Source organism: Rattus rattus, chromosome 3, assembly GCF_011064425.1.
Source record: "Rattus rattus isolate New Zealand chromosome 3, Rrattus_CSIRO_v1, whole genome shotgun sequence".
In the NCBI taxonomy this organism is placed as follows: domain Eukaryota; kingdom Metazoa; phylum Chordata; class Mammalia; order Rodentia; family Muridae; genus Rattus; species Rattus rattus.
Window position 1 is genome coordinate 196,572,529 of NC_046156.1, and position 16,979 is coordinate 196,589,507.

General features: G+C 39.6%; 1 protein-coding gene across 1 annotated transcript in view; it reads left to right on the top strand.

Moving 5' to 3' along the window:
- Nucleotides 1-14,821, top strand: part of Bdp1 (B double prime 1, subunit of RNA polymerase III transcription initiation factor IIIB) — a 92,312-nt gene extending 77,491 nt beyond the window's left edge. Inside the window, exons 35-39 of the mRNA XM_032897045.1 lie at nt 1,549-1,753; nt 4,908-4,944; nt 6,480-6,747; nt 8,114-8,369; nt 12,098-14,821. Of these exons, the coding sequence (XP_032752936.1) occupies nt 1,549-1,753; nt 4,908-4,944; nt 6,480-6,747; nt 8,114-8,369; nt 12,098-12,232 (901 nt within the window). The 3' untranslated portion in view covers nt 12,233-14,821. The remainder of the gene's footprint in view (nt 1-1,548; nt 1,754-4,907; nt 4,945-6,479; nt 6,748-8,113; nt 8,370-12,097) is intronic.
- The last annotated feature ends 2,158 nt before the right edge of the window (nt 14,822-16,979 follow it).

Here is a 16,979-nt window from a genome sequence, read left to right on the forward strand (position 1 = left end):
TTCCGTCAAATAGGCCAGTCTTGTTGGTGAACAACCCCAGCGGTTAGCCTTTGTCCACCTCCCTAACCCTGGGGTACATGCACACCACCATGCCCAGACTTTTTATGTGAGTTCCTAACATTGACCTCATGCTTTCGGGGCAACCCCTTTGCCTGTTGTATGTGCTTCCAGCCTTATTTTTCTTCTTAATGTTAGTGTAACTGTCTTAGTTATACACTGCTTGGTGTAGTTTTCCCTGTATAGGAATTGGAGCCACAGATGGCTGTGAACTACCGTGTGCTTGCTAGAAATTAAACCCAGGTCTTTAAGGACAAGTATCCTCGATTTCTTTCTCTCTTTCTTTCTCCTCCACGTCCTTTTTTTTATTTTTTTATTTTAGACAGTCCCCCTGTGTACTCTTGGCAGTCCCGGAACTCTCCGTGGTTCAGTCTGGCCTCAAACTCAGCAGAGATGCATCTGTGTCTCAGTGTTGCTCTTACAGGAATGCACCATTGTACCCAGCCAAGAAGCAAGCACTCTTAACTGCTGAGCCATCTCCTCAACCCTTTCTTTACTCCGCATGCTTTCAGATAGGGGTCTGTCTGTCTCACTGATTTAGTTAGTGACACACCAGTGTCTCACTGCTCCTTCTCTCCACAAGAATCAAAGCTCTCCAAGGTCACAGCCTGGAGATCTCTACTCAGACCTTCCTTATGGTGGGCATTTTCTTGATTAAGCCAGCTCCAAAATTCCTTGATTCTAGGAATTTTTTATTTTCCCTTCTGATTTCTTTATTCAAATCTTTGTGCAGATATATTATTAAATTTCCATGTGTACATCCATTTGATCTTAGTTCAACTTAGCATATTTCCTTGAGGGTGTTTTGTCTCTGGTTGATCTATATTGTTAAGAGTGGGTATGGAAAGACACTATGGCTGTATCAGGGCCTGTCTTTCCTTTACCTCAGTGTAACTTGTCTTACAGTCACTGACATTGTTGGTGATTGCTGTGGAGATCTTAATAATTATGTGGTAACTTAGAGAGTACAATATGCTTTTATATTTGATGAAGATCTCATTTAAATGTATATAATACTTGAGACATGTATGGTGGCAGATGCCTTTCTTTAATCGTAGCACCCAGGAGTCAGAGGCCAGCCTGGTCTATTTATAGTTTCAGGACATTCAGAGCTACATGAAAGATTCTGTCTCAAAACCAGGAAAAGCCAAAGCCAATCAATCAGTCAAAAAACAACCCAAAAGTGTATCTGCCATACAGTTCTGTTTTGTTGTTTTTGAGGCATGAGCTAATGTGATGCTTCTCATCATGTGACACTTGTTTGGTCTGTTATTAGAGAATTAAAGCTTTATAGACAAGGAAAATGCTTTGTGTTCTTTAAACTTAGTTCAATGTTGTTGAATTTAAGTTCCGAGTCTTTAAGTGTAAATGCACACCCCAAACGTTTACCAGCTTGTATTTCTGATACTCACTAGGACTTTCCATTGGAACAGTTACTTCATCAGTCAACTTCTAATTCACTGGTCTTACATGTGTTTGTTTCCTGTGCAGTGGGAGTTTACAAGCCTCTTCGGTTGTTCAGGATGTTACGTGCTCGTCTCCTTCTAGAAGTGGTGATTCTGAAAAGCCTCCTGCTGCTGTGGAGCTTACATCTAGGAAGAGGTTTTGTTGCAGTCCTGATGAAAGTATTCATGTTCCTCCTGCCAAAAAGTCCTCAATTGCTCCAGGAATTGATTATCAAAATTGTACCTCTGGGGTAAGATTAGATTATTAACTTCATACATACATACATACATACATACATACATACATACATACATTCATACATAATACAACACCATACATACATACATATGTACATACATACTGCATCATACATACATACCACATCATACATACTACATCATATATACATACATACACACACTACATCATTCATACATACATGCATACATACATGCATGCATACATACTGATCTGTAGACATAAGAAAAGTATTTCTGACACCAATCATCATATCCAGGTCAAGGTAGTTTGAGATGATCATTTTTAACCAGTTCAAAGAGGTAACCAAACATTAATTAGGAAACCTACAGTGGCTGAAAATAACAAGCTTCCTGTTAGTCTAGATCTTCACTTTGCCACCTGCCTAGCAACTGTGGGCTGTAATAGTTACAACCTCAGGGCTCTGAATAAACTTTCTAATGTGTGAAAATAACAGTAACATTCTCTTCATCGTGCATTCACACTTTTTCTCTCAGGAATAAAACCACCTGCTCCAGTGCCTAATGTTACTCTGTGTGCATCTCCGTCTCTCTCTCTGTAGCCACATAGGCCCTCTTTCAGTTCCTTGACTGCTCTGTAATCCATCCTGTCCTAAGGTATTTCATTTGCTCCCCTCTGTGAGGAACATTTCCTTATGAAACCTTACAGAGCCCAGTCATCATCGACACCAAAAGAAAAAAGGACAGGGAGGGAATTTTTTGTTTTGCTTTGTTCTTTTATAAGTCATTTGACCCATACAATTAGAAAATAGAAAGTCAGGCTAGAACTGAAAGACTCTTCTATGTACGTGTCATTGTTTACTTATGCATTGCTGGGAAACCAATCTAGGAATGAACTGGTGTGTGTCAGACAGGTGCTCTAGCACTGAACTATACCCAGGTCTGTTGGCAGCCTTTTTGTTGTTTTGTGTTTCTAAGGCAGAGACTAGCTGTGGCACTCAGATTGGCCTAGAACTTGGGGTAGCCCAGGCTGCCCTCAAAATTATGATTGTCTTGCCCCTCAGCCTTGCTTGCTGATGGTGAGATTAGAGTCATGTACCTTCTCCCTGGGTATAGTAAGGTCTTATCAGAAGGGAGACAAAGTTCTCTGATTTGTGTGTGTATGTGTGTATGTCTATCTGTCTGTCTGAAAGTCATGAACCTCCTAGTTTAGTGACAAGAGCAGTGGCGCTCAACCTTTCTAATGATGCAATCCTTTATTTAATACAGTTCCTCATCTTGTGGTGACCCCAACCATAAAATTATTTCATTGCTACTTCATAACTGTAATTTTGCTGTCATTATGAATCATAATCTAAATATCTGATATGGGACCCCACAGAGGTCACGACCCACAGGTTGAGAACTGCTGTTCTCATGTATTTAGATTATAGGTGTGGGTCACCATTTGTGATCCATAAGTTTTGCTTTGCTATAGAAAAGATGTTTTAATTAGTACACTGTGCATTGTGAGGGGACATTGCTCACCACAACTTTTTTTTAAGATTTATTTATTTTATATGAGTACACTGTAGCTGTCTTCATGCACACCAGAAGAGGGCATTGGATCCCATTTACAGATGGTTGTGAGCCACCATGTGGTTGCTGGGAATTGAACTCAGGGCCTTTGGAAGAACAGTCAGTGCTCTTAACCTCTGAGCCATCTCTCCAGCCCCTTTATTTTTATTCTTTAAGGGATACATGTAGGGGCAGGGTAAAGACTCAGTGGGCAAAGTACTTGAGTTCAAGCATGAGAACTGTGTTCAGTGTCCAGCCCTCAAGTAAAAATGCCAGGTATGGTGGCATGTGCTTGTAACCCTGGTGCTGGGCAGACAGAGACAGGAGGATCCATGCATGGGCTCAGGCAGTCTAGGGTTACGTTCAAAGAGGTGACTAGTATTTCTGAGGCTGATCTGAGGACGGTACCAAAGGCAGTCCTCTGACTCCACCCACATTCACCTTACTCCCCACTCGTGGAGGATGTAACACACAGATGAAAAACGCATATTGCTGTCAGTGTGCTAAAATATGTGTAAGGCTGAAGAGATGTTCTTCTTACTCCTGTTGTTCTTGCAGAGGACCTGGGTTCAATTTCCAGCATCCACATGGTAGTTCGCAAATATAGGTAACTCCTGGACCAGTGGATTTAATGTCCTCGTCTGATCCCCAAGGGCATCTGCACTCACATCATGCACAGATATATGCAAACAAAATATTAAACATAAAAATAATAAGATTTGGGAGAGGGGGACGGGAGGGGGACTTATGGACAGGAAACCAGGAAAGGGAATAAAAATAAAAAAACAATAATAAGATTTAAGGAAAAGGAAATCTGCTGGGTTTATTTGTGATTTTATTTTATAAGTTTTGTTTCTTTACTTTGCTTTTCTTTGCTCTTCTTTTCTTTCTTGACAAGAAGGATGTGGCTATATAGCCCAGGCTGGACTCACAACTCAAGATTATTCTGCCTCTGTGTTCCAGAATGGGATTATAAATAAGTGCTCCCACAGCTGGCTTTCTCTTGCACTATTTTCAACTCAAAGTAGCTTTCTGTATACTGTTTGGTTGAGTCTAAGAGTCTGCAATCAGCCTGACAACCTTGCAGAAACCTTAGTTACATGCTTTTTTTTTAAAGAATGGAGAGTTCTATAGATACAATTTTTTTCTGTTGAATTATATTAGACTTTTATCTTGTTGTATCATCTTGGCATTTTTGAAGCAGACTACTAATTGACTATTAGTATTAGTTTGTCAGTGGGCTCTTTCTAAAGATCTTTAAGTTGGGGGGTCAGGGATGGACTTCAGTGGTAGAGCACTTGCTTAGCCTGTGTGAGGTCCTGACTTGGATACTCAGCTCCATAAATATGAAAAGAATTGTTTCATTTGATGCCTTTTAAGATTTGGTATCAATATTATGCCCAAGATAAAAGGCATTTAACAGCTTTCACTTTTCCAGTATGCTCTAGATCAATTTAAATAGCAACAATATCTTTTTTCCACAAATGTTTAATTTGAAGTATAATTCCACATCTAACTCTAAAGCTTTCTCAGAAATGTTCGTTTTCTCTGTAGCATGATGGAGGGAATGGAATTTCAATTTACGTAATAAGTGGATTTCTAAAAACTTTGTATATTTTTTTGAAACAGGTATGTTCAGAGGAATTAAATGTTTTTGAGAAAACAGGTGAGTGAAATAAATTTAAATAAGACTGTATTTTGCTAAGTACCCTTGATTTGTTTGTTTGTTTATTTATTTGAATAAGAACCATTAACATGGATAAAACAGATATCTGATAAACCTTAGATATACTAAATTTTAAGAGGAATAATATCATTGAAAAGGTCCTTATCAATGCTTATTTTTAGAAGTGTTTTCTTATGTTTCACTCTAAGGATTAGATTAAGACCTTTAATCTATTTTAAATTTAGTTTTATACAGGATAAGAGAGAGCTAACTAGCTCTGTTTTGTTATTATAGTAACTGGTTTTCTCAGCACTATTTGTTGAAGAAACTAGGCTATCTTCAGTGTTTTAGCACCTTTCTTGAAAATCAGGTGTCTGTAGCTACATATTTATTTCTGTTTTATTCTACTGCATTGCATGGCTGTTTTTGCACTAATACATACTATTTCTATTTCTACAGTTCTGTGTTATAGTTGTATTGGTGTCTTTGGGAGAGGGATGGTCTGGTTTATTGTTAATGCTTTCCACAGTAGTTCTAATTTGATTCACTTTTTTGATTCCCAATATGTGTTCTATCCCTACTCTTCATACACCTTCACTCCCATCCCCAAATCTGTTTCCTTGCCTGCCTTTACATCCATGTTGCTGAATCCTCTCTGGGTTCCGAATTGGTCTTTATTTCATTTATTTGGTTCCTGTGTCTTTGATGTAGTAGATCCGTTTTACCAGTAGACGTGAGTTTCTCATGCATTCCCAGCTCAGGAGGAGTCATGCTGACTTGCCTTTTCATGTTCCTTGTGCTTCTGGGCTGCAGTTTGTGCATTGGTGTTTCTAAGACAGTTTTACTGTTTATTCCTGGCTGTCCTTGAACTTATGGCAGTCTTCCTGCCTTTACCTCTGGGTTGCTGGGATTCTGGGCGTGCATCACCACACCCAGGGTCACAGTGTGTAGCCCCAACTGGCCTGAGACTCACAGAGACGCCTGGCCTCGGGTTCTTGTTTTTGCTGCTTAGCCGTTTTGTGACTGCGAGCTTTTCAGCCGCCCTGTGATCTCATTTTGCTTGGTGTAAAGACTTTTCCCCTTTGGTGTAAAGTCTCCTTTGTTTTCCTGACTTTTGGCTATCCTGGAGTCACGTGATAGCTGTGTTGATTCATTGTTTTGGCAACCTCACTCATCGTCAAATCATTTTTCTTGATATGTTGTTCTTCAGTCTGTCTGTCTCTGTCTCTCGCTCTCCTTCCTTCCCTTCCTGTTTGTTTCTTTCTTCCTTCTTGAGATAGGGTCTCACTCTATAGGACTCTCTGTGTAGCCCAGGCTGGCCTCAAACTCATAAAGTAGTCTTTTTGTTTAGCCTTTTGGTTGCTAGGGTTACATGCTTACACCACAGTCCCCTGCTCTAATCAGTAGTTCCTAATAGTCTACTCCACTGACTCTAATATACTGTTCTTGCTGAGCTGGGTTTGTTTTCCTTAAGATACTCCAACTTATTCAACTTATTTAAATATTTCAAATCTCTCTCTATTTTCTCTTTGAAGAGGAGTCTTGCATGGGACAAGGCATTTTCCCTACCTCAGAGAGCACACATGCAACCTCAAAACCTCAAAAGGAACACAATGAACAAACTTTTCAGAATACAGGGTCATCTGGATCTCTTGGTGAAATAAAAGATGCATGTGTAGAAAATACCATGACTGAACTGCCTCAGAGTGAGGTAGTATCTGATAAAGAAGAGAAAACGGATCCTGCTTCCAATTCTGAACAGAGGAACAGCGTGACATCATCTTCAAAACCCCCTCTGACCAGGTATCATTAGAGACTCTGTACTGACTCTCTCTGTTCTCAGATGAGGACAAACAATATGTAGCAGGCTTGATAGAGGATGACACTCGGTGCTAAGCTTTTCTATAGATGTAGCCTCCATCAGTTGTGTAAAGGGAAGACAGTTTAGCCCAAGGCCTACAGAAATAGTCCAGGTATACATTCTATATGACTGGGGCTTCGCTCTACTAAAACTGACTGGTTAAACAGCAAATCATTAGACATTTGCACTTCTTTTCCAGTCTGTTTGTGGTCATTGTTTTGATGAATATACCTGGTGTTGTGTGAAACAAACATGTAGCTGGGATGAGACACTATAGAGTTTGTGTCGTGTGATTCTGGAAGTTGTTCTATTCATTTTTCAAATAGCGTGTCATTTTGTTTCCTTGTGGCTTTCAGTATGGTTTCTCTTTAGGTCCTTACGTACTGCCGCCACTCATTTTCACATACGCACTAGAAAGAAGCCTTTAGGGAATTAGTAATTACTGTTGTCAGCTGCATCAGAAACTTTAATTTGGTAAACTAAAAATAACAGGCACTAGCTTTCACTAAAGGGAAATCTTTAAAAGACTTATTTCAAGCTCAGCATGGTGGAACTTACCTTTAATCCCAGCACTAAGTAGGTAGATCTCTGTGACTTTGAGGCCAGCCTTCAAATGGTTACATAGTGAGTTCCAGAACAGCGAGAGCCTACATAGTGAGACCGGGTCTTGAAAAAAATAAACAAGCAAACAAACAAACAATATCGGCTGGATGCTGGCGCAGGCCTTTTAAATCCAGCCCCTGGGAGGCAGAGGCATGTGGATATCTGAGTTTAAGGCCAGCCTGGTCTACAGAGTAAGTTTTAGGACAGCCAGGTCCACACAGAGAAACCCTGCCTTAAAAAAGAAAAACCAAAAACAAACTTCAGACAATACAGAAGCTCATACAGACCATCCTTAGGCTGCGCCATGGACTCAGCATGTTTTCTAAAACTTGCAGTCCTGGTGCATTTGACTCAGGCTTCACCTGTTTCAGATCCAGAATTCCATGTTGGTAATGCTCCCCAGGTAATTCATGTGCACTTTTAAACTTAACCTTGTCTGTGTCACAGATATACATCATAGAGTAGTGTCATCAGTACTCGCTAAAGTACCACTTCAGCATTAATTGAAATAAAATTATTTTAAGAATGTGCCTTGCTGAGTTACTGTAGTGTAGCAGAGCTTGAGAGGCTGAGTCAGGGAGACTTAGCTACATAGAGAAAGGCCTCCCGTCACATCAGCAGCGAAGGGCGTGTGTGTGTGTGTGTGTGTGTGTGTGTGTGTGTACCTGTACACATTTGTCTGAATCTTTGTGTATTCATTTCTAGACCTGGCAGAAGGCCTTTGGGATTTTTATCATTAATATGTCCAAAAAATAGTTTGGAATCTGATGAAGTGACTCAAACCCATAGTAAGAAGCGACTAAAGCCTCATATACCTGTATCACGACGAAATTTGAAAAAACCTAATCCACTTCATGCAAGCCAGAAAAAAAATCAAGAATCTTCAGATGCACTCCCACCACCAAGTGTGACTGAAACTCTCTCTGATAACACTGGAAGTTCTGAAAGCTCAGCACCTGAGGTATGTGCCAACTGCTGTGTTTTATTGTGTATTAGATACATTTATTATCTGAATAAGGGAAGAAAAAAACAAGTTTATTTTCACTTGGATGTCAGAAATTATTTTAGTACAACTTCCCTTTACCACAGAAATTCAGCTCATTTAGTATGAACTATTGAAATAGCCAGAATTGGGACACTTACTTGCAATTCCTTCAATCCAGCTCTCTGACCCATACTGGTAGTGTTATTTGTCTTGGGAGAAAAAGTCCTGACTCATAAAAATTCAAGGAAGCATAAAACTAGAATTTGTTTGTATATTATTTCTAGGCACCCTGAGTCTAACGGCAAGTTCTAGGTTGAAACAGCAGTCTGTGGCCTTCTATTTGTTACTGCTAAAATATTGTTATTACTTCTCCTACAGTGGTGGGGATTTGATTTGACTTGGGGCTTCATGCATCCTAGGAAAGTGTCTTCCTTCCCCGAGAGCTGCCTTGTCAGCTTTAGCGTCCCCGTCAGGTGTATGGCAGAACACTTGCAGCTGTTAGCAGTGTGACAGTGTCAGTGCATAGCATGTGAGTGTCTCAAAAGAAGAGGCTCCTTTGCATTGTCCATAGAGTTTAACGTCTAGTCGTTGTCTGCCACTTCAGAAACTGAATTACACGTTTAAAAGTCGGACTCTCCCAGCGCCAACACAGCATCTGCTTCCCTAAATATTCATTCAGTTAGCTTTGTGTATTACTAGTTTGTTTTACTTAATTTTACTTTTATTATTTTGAGATGACATTTTATTATATAGCTTGAGCTATCTTTTTTATTCAAATTTGACTTTTTTATTAGATTTTTTTTGTTGCAACTTTTTTTTTATTAGATATATTTCTTTATTTACATTTCAAATGTTATGCCCTTTCCTGGTTTCCTGTCCACAAGCCCCCCTCCCCCATACGGATGTTACCCTCCCCCCCAACGACCCCTCCTTACCCCCTCCCCCACATTCCCCTGCACTGAGGGTCCAACCTTGGCAGGACCAAGGACTTCCCCTTCCACTGGTACCCAAAAAGTCCATCCTCTGCTACATAGGCAGTTGGAGTCCAGGGTCAGTCCATGTATAGTCTTTGGGTAGTGGTTTAGTCCCTGGAAGCTCTGGTTGGTTGGCATTGTTGTTCTTATGAGGTTGCAAACCCCTTCAGCTCCTATAATCCTTCCTCTAATTCCCCCAAGCTTGAACTATCTTATAGAACTCACTGATAGCCCAGGTTGGCCCTGGAAATTCTGATCTTCATATCTATTTGTGACTCTAGTACCTCATTACTTTTTGTTGCAAAATAGTATTCTGTCATATGGGTGTATGTCAATGTGTTTTTGTTTTTATTTGAAGCACAGAGTTTAAGACTGGCCTGTAGTTACGGACTATGAAGACCAGGCTGCCTGCTAGGATGAAAGACTCAGTTTCTTTTAGTCACTCACTTGTAGAAGGACCTCTCTGTTCTTTTAAGTTTTTACCATTGTGAGCAGAGGTGATGTGAACACTCATGTATGTCTACGTAGAAACACATATTTTTATTTTTTAGTGATAAATGTCTTAAAAATATTTTCATTATTGGTTATTTTTAATCTGACACAGAAATCTCAATAATAAAGCTTAATCCTCTTGATTCAGTCATCTGAATGTGGGGATTATAGGCCTGTGCCGCCATATGTCGGCCTGTCCGACGTAACTATACAGCATTCCATTATTGTGTCGTGCTGCCTCGTGATACCGAGTCTGTATTAGAAGCATGTAGGTGGTTCCTACTTGTGTGCCACATCAAATAGCACAGGAATAGTTGTGATAAGCAGGTTCCTTTACCTGTTCATCCTCAGACTTAGTAGATGTTCATTTGTCCTACTAGTAGATAGAGTTAGAAGTGTGACAGACTTACCTGCTCCTCTGTCTTCACAGGGGACGTGTGGCAGTTACACAGTGCCACCACTGCACCCTCTGCTTCTGACCCAGCACCCACACTCGCTCTCTTTTAGATCATCATCTTACTTCCTAGCCCCGGCTGGCTTTAGCTGGAATCCAAGGGCTTAAGGTTATAGAAATGTCCTACCATGCCCATTCATTCTCTAGCCCTTATGTGCAGTTGGACCTGTGCGTGGCTCATTCATTCTCTTTTCTGGGTATTTGACTTAAGAAAAACTTGTCTTATTCTCATAGTGACTTGTAGAATTTCTTAAGAATATTAAGGGAGAAAGCCATTTTATAATACAGGTTGCAGTATTTTTCTATATGCATGTATATTTTTAGTTTGTTTTTGCTTTTGCCATGCAGATATTTTTTAGTTTTGTGTTGGTAAATTTATCAAAAGCATTTTGACTTCAGATTTTGTAATCATTTCAAGAGATATCCCTTTCTTCACTCTAAGAAATAAAATTGTCTTTCAGTGGTTTTTACAATAAATTTTTGTTCTTTGTTTTTTTTGTCTTGTTTTTTTGAGACAGGGTTTCTCTGTGTAACAGCCCTCAAACCCACAGAGATCCTCCTGCCTCTGCCTCTGGAGTGCTAGGATTGAAGTGGCAGCACCGCTGCCTGGCCATGTTTTAACATTTAAGCCTTTGCATCCTTAGAATTTTTGTGTAAGGTATAGGTCTAACTTTCCAGCACACGGGTATGTAGTCAGTAGTCAATATTTACTGACTACCCCAACGTTTCTCATTTTTATAAAAATTTTTTTGGAGACAGGCTCTCACTATGCATCCTTGACTGGCCTGGAATTCACTGTGTAGACCAGGATGGCCTCAGACTCACAGAGATTCACCTGCCTCTGTGTCCCAAGTGCTGGAATTAAACATGTGCACCATATTTTTTAAATCATATTTTAATTCTCATACTTTTCTTGGGGTCCCCCAAGAACCTCCAACATCTCTTCCTCCCAATTCTATGTCATCATTTTACTTCATAATTCTGAGTCCACTCAGTTCTGCCCATCTAAAGAACTGACTTGGACACTGGAGAGAGCTTACAGCTCTTGCAGAGGGCCCAGGTTGGTCCCCAGTACCTACAAGGTGGCTCACAACTAACTCCAGTTCTAACTATGGTGCACGTAAAATCAAGCAGGAATACATACATATGCAAGGATTATTTAAAAGTTTAAATCTCTGTTCACACATCTGTTTCGTATGTGTTCATATGTTCGTATTATGCAGTTTTTTGTGTTTTGCTTTTTAAGGTACAAATATGTTAATCTGATTTTTGAGCATCAATTCTTACTCTAGCAATTAAATGTTTTAGTTGCAGACTTAACAGTGATTTAGTTCTGTATATTTAAATTGCTTTTCTGAAAATCAGGATGAAGTAATCATGCTGTCATTTACTTAATAATGGGTATTTAAATTTAGTTTGCTTCTATGTTTTCCTCGTGTGTATATGTTTTCACCTGTTTATGGGCACATGTATGTCAAGGCCTGAGGTTGACCTCTGGCTGTCATGCCTGCCTAGTATTTAAGGGGGGTCTGGGTATCCATGCTGTCAACCTCGTGCTCCTGCACAAGTGTAACCACTGAGCAGCCTCTCCAGGTGCCCTCTCCCTGGATTACCCCACTGTTAGGAAGTAGTAAAGCCCTTCCTTGCCTAGGGGTGGCTCACTTGTTTCTCCCTTTTTGCTAGGGATTGAGCCTCAGGCCTCCTGCCAGCTAGGAGGGCGATGTAGCCATCCCTGCAGCAATGCATAAATAGTAGATTACATCTCAGTTTCATTGTCTTCCAAGGTTTCTTCTGATCAGCCATTGCTAGAAGAAGAAAAATGTAAAAATGGGCCAAAAGGAGCATCTGAAGAAGAGGTGACCACAGTCTCAGAGTTTGTCTTCAGTGACATCTTCATTGAAGTGGATGAAACAGAATAAAGCACTCTCCTGGGGTTTCCCCTTCTTTTTACTTTCTATATTTTTGTAATGAGTTTGAAATTTCCAGCAACCCTGACTTTAACAAAGCAGTGTTTAGAGAAGCACCACTGCCTATTTTTATTTAGGTCAATTTTGAATATTTATTGAGCTTCATTTGAAGCTTTTATAATCAGTGGGAAACATTTCATTCTGATTGACTCTGCGTTTTGGAAGTACCAGGCAATGACGACTGGTGTCACCGACAGGCACTGCAGCTTGTTTACATTTGATGCCCTGTGAGAGCACACGCTGACGTGAGAACGGTGTGCATACATCCGTATAAAATCATAGTGCTGACATACTTGGAGCTCGATTATATTTAACATTTAGTAACCCCCTTTTATAAAGGTGGCTGTGTTTTCTTTCTGTGGGGTTTTTTTTTTTTTTTTTGGTTTGTTTTTTTCTTTTATTTTTATTTTTCTGTTTCTTGAGGGTGATCTGTTGTCTATAAGTATATGAAAGCAAATTGTGAAACTCCACTTTGGTATGGTAAAGTTAAAACTTTTCTATTATCTATTTGACTGGAAAAAAATGTGTATTTTTCTAATTCATGGTGATGTAACATTAGTCCTGATTGAAGATCTAGTATTTAAACTTGTATTTATAAAGGTGACACATCAAAGAGATTATTTATTTTTAAATTTTTTATTTAAAATATATCCCAATTTAATTATTTTCACTTACCAGATGTGGGTAAAGAAAGCATTAACAAATAATTTGTCTCCTTTTCCTCCTTACTTTAAAAGCTATTTTAAAATGTCATAATTGAGACTGTTAAGGTAGTGTTGATATTTTGAATACTTTTCTCACACTTTAGTATATTGAATTTGTACTGTGAATATTTTTGCTTTTCCTACTCTAATCTCAGGATTTTCATTGGAAGAAAAAATTAACCTAAAAGACAAATTGTCCTTTATAACTGAATCTTTTTACACACACACACACACACACACACACACACACACACACACACACACACACCCCATGTCCTTAAAACAGTTTAGTCCTACTAAATTTTGTCCATAGAACATGTGGGCCTTTAACCCCAGAACATGATTCTGATGTTAAAGCAGAAAATATGACAGGAAGACTTAGCAAAGCCAGTGATGTCCTCATTATGAACTTGGGTGTTTTTAATTTTTGTGTGATTCATGTGTCTTGTTCCCTTACAATTTTCCCCTGGTTCAAATTAAACTCTTCGAAGAGCAAATGTATTCAATTTTATTTTAAAACCTCGTGCGTTGATATGATTGATGCATTAGCTCGGTAGTTAGAAGTTTCTCCACAAAGCATTCTTTGTGAGCCGTAGCCCGCAGGGCTTCCCGTGTTCAAGACTGGCCTTGCACTCTGTAGGTGAGAGTGTTCTTCAGCTTGTCCTCCTCTGCTTGGAGCACAGGGCTTTGCCCACCTTTATGCTGTGCTCAGAGAAGAAGCCATGGCTTTCACACGCTAGGCAAACACTCTGCCATGTGGGGTTTCCCAGCCCCAGACTACAGTGGGTGAGAATCAGAAGGTGCTGGTGTCTGTAGGAGCTATTTGCAAAATGTGCCTAAGATTCAAAAACTATGTTCAGTCTGTTATGAAGTGAGCAATACTTCAGTTGGAAAATATTTTTACATCTAGGTAAATTTTCATTTTTCATATTGATAAAATGGTAACCACTTTTCAAATTTCAAAGCAGAAGATAGAACTCAGTGAGTCTAGATTGCTGACTCATTGAACTTCCTGGGACATGTTTGTTGTGCTGTCTGTGGCTTGGAGTAAAACGTACAGTTCAATGTTTGTTATAAAGGAAGATCTGTGAGTTGGATGAAATTCTCAAATGTACGCATCTGTTTCATGTGATTAATGTAACAATCATGGAGGTAATTCACATCGCTGTTTCAATGCTGTTTTGTTTTTAAAATGTCATGTTCTGTAAAGTTTTTTTTTCTTTAAGTGTTACTTGGGTTAGATCACCGAGACTCAACTATTATTTATCCCTGTATATTTATTTTTTTAACCTCTGTCTCATTCATCTGTAATAAACTGATTTTATGGAAGATGTAATTTATTGTATAAAGACTACAGGGGTATTTGTTGTAAAGAGAATCAAGTTAGTCAACAAACTCTCCTGCTATCACAGCCTCAAACCTGTGCAGGAAAGAGAAACACAATCAGTGTGGTTAGCTTTAAGGCTTTGGGAAGATTTGCGATGGTGCACAGAGGTTGCAAGGAATTTGTTGTAGAACTCTTAAAGGAGACGTGTGAAAAGAGTTTACCTTCTCCCGACTGTTTTCCTCTGATCATTTATACCTTAGCAGGCGGCTGAGTCCTGGTTAAAAAGTCTAATTGTTGGTAAACAATTAAGGCAAGACATAGATGAAAATATTAATATCCAGTGTTTACCACCGTATTATTCTAAATGCAAGTGACCATGTATAATATCTTGCTTGAAGAAATTTTTGACAAAAGAAGCAATATCTATCATTTGTAAGTTTTCTTGTTCTAAAGAAAGCAGTTATGTTCTGTAGATAAAATTTATGTAAATAAAAGTTATTTTATACCATTTTTGTTTTGTCCTTTTCAAACAACAAAGACATAATGATATCAATGTTCAGTTAATTGGTTTCTGTTTTCAGTTATCGTCTATACTTCTTTATAAAAATACAGTATTGTTGGATATGGTGGCTCAGGCCTGTAATCCCAGAATCCTGCAGAGGCAGGGAGTGTGAATCTGAGCCTAGTGACCCCGTCTCCCAAAAAACAAAACAAAAGAGGGGGGGCGTGCATAATATAGCTGGAAGAATTCTAATGCTTCTTAGGAAGGTGGTTTTTGAAGTTTTGTTTACTTTCCTTCTTTAATTAATTTTTATATATAACAACTCAAGACCTTTTGCTCCTTCTACCCCCACCCCGAAACACACTCTGTTTGCTATATATGGAAGGAAATTGGAGGTTTAGTCCCAGAGATCATAAAAACCAAAAATTTTTTGAAGTGTTTATTGGCAAATAATCAGTCACCCAAAAGTTGGTTTTGTTTGTTTTTTTTTTTTTTTTTTGAGAGAATTATCTGTGTAAACTTGGTTAGTGTGGCCATTTCTTCAGATACATATACATACATACAGTTATACTGTTTTGTCTGTTCACTTTAAGAAACGGTGAAATAGAAAATTTTATTTCTTGGGAAGCTATAGTCATCAGCCATATTAACCAATATCCTACTGATGAAAACTTAGCTAAGTGTGCGTACAGCCACTTGAGTAAGGGGCTCCATAGCAAACCCTGTCTGCTGAATAGTAGTTTTGTTTTTTGTTTTTTGTTTTTTGTTTTGGTTCTTTTTTTCGGAGCTGGGGACCGAACCCAGGGCCTTGCGCTTCCTAGGCAAGCGCTGTACCACTGAGCCAAATCCCCAATCCCAGTAGTTTTGGTTTTGTTGTTATTTATTTTTGTCAATTTGGCACAAGCGATGACTGTGGCTCCTCACCTGATAAAATGCCTGACAAAGACTGGCCTGTAGACAAGTCTGTGAGGGCATTTTCCTGACTGATTATTGCTGAGACTACTGTGTATGGTGCCGCCCGGGGTTGGTGGGCCTGAGTTAAGGAAAAATGCAAGCTGAGCAAGACGGTTTTCAGTGTTTGTCCGTGGCATGGCCTCTGCTTTAGTTTGTACCTTGAGTTCCAGCTGACTTCCCTCAGGGATGGGCTGTAATCAGGACAGGTAAACATACTAGAACACTGAAAACAAAACCAGGACAGGGAGTGGCTCCGTGCATAAGGGCACTGCTCTTGCAGAGAACCCAAGTTTGGTTTCCAGCACTCAGGCTGGTGAAACTCACAACTTCAGCTTGAAGGAGTCTATGAACCTTTTCTGGCCTCAGGGCAATGACGCTCCCTTGTGTGTGTGTGTGTCCAGTCGCTCACGCTTACACATAATTAAAAGTATGCCTTAAAGCCCTAACAGTTCAAGCCCAAATATTCAGCCCCACCTATAAACATGTATAACATTCCAGATTCAGCAGTAAACATGTCTTACTCACCCACATGTATGTATTTAAGGAATAGGGCATGAATTTGAGAAGCAGCTGAATAGGAGTAGGAACTCTGGGGAGGAGGAGGGTCAAAGGTAAACAGTTTCAATTAAGCAAAAAGTTAAGTGAGACATTTCTGGACACTTGTATAGTCCAAGCTACCTGCAAACTCCCTGTGTAGCCCGGGATAACCTTGATGTGCTGGCCCTCACCTCTTGAGTGCTGGAGTTGCTAGGAAATAGTTTTCTTTAGCCTCAATGCCAGGAATAAATGTTTCATTCAGTTCAATGCTCTGGTTTGGTTTGGTTTTCGTTTGCATGCTGTGGGAATCTGTAAGTTGTTTTCCACATTACGAGACCTTATGTGGGATCAGCTTGTAGCAAGGTAGAATGCTTGGTCTCAAAGGAATAAGGCAGAGTGATGGCAGGGTATTTGACATTTTTCGACTTCCATGTGTGGTACGCACAGAAAAACGCCACTCCTTCAAAGTAAGCACCATTTAATTTAGTAGGCACGTTTCAACTATTTTTTTTCCTCTCTGGTTGTGTGTGTGTGTGTGTGTGTGTGTGTGTGTGTGTGTGTGTGTGTGTGTGTGCACGTGTTGCAGGCGCGCAAGCGCACGTATCTTACTATTGATGGAGCCTAGAGCCTTTTGCATTCTAGGGAAGCATTCTACCATTTAGCCATCTTCTCAGC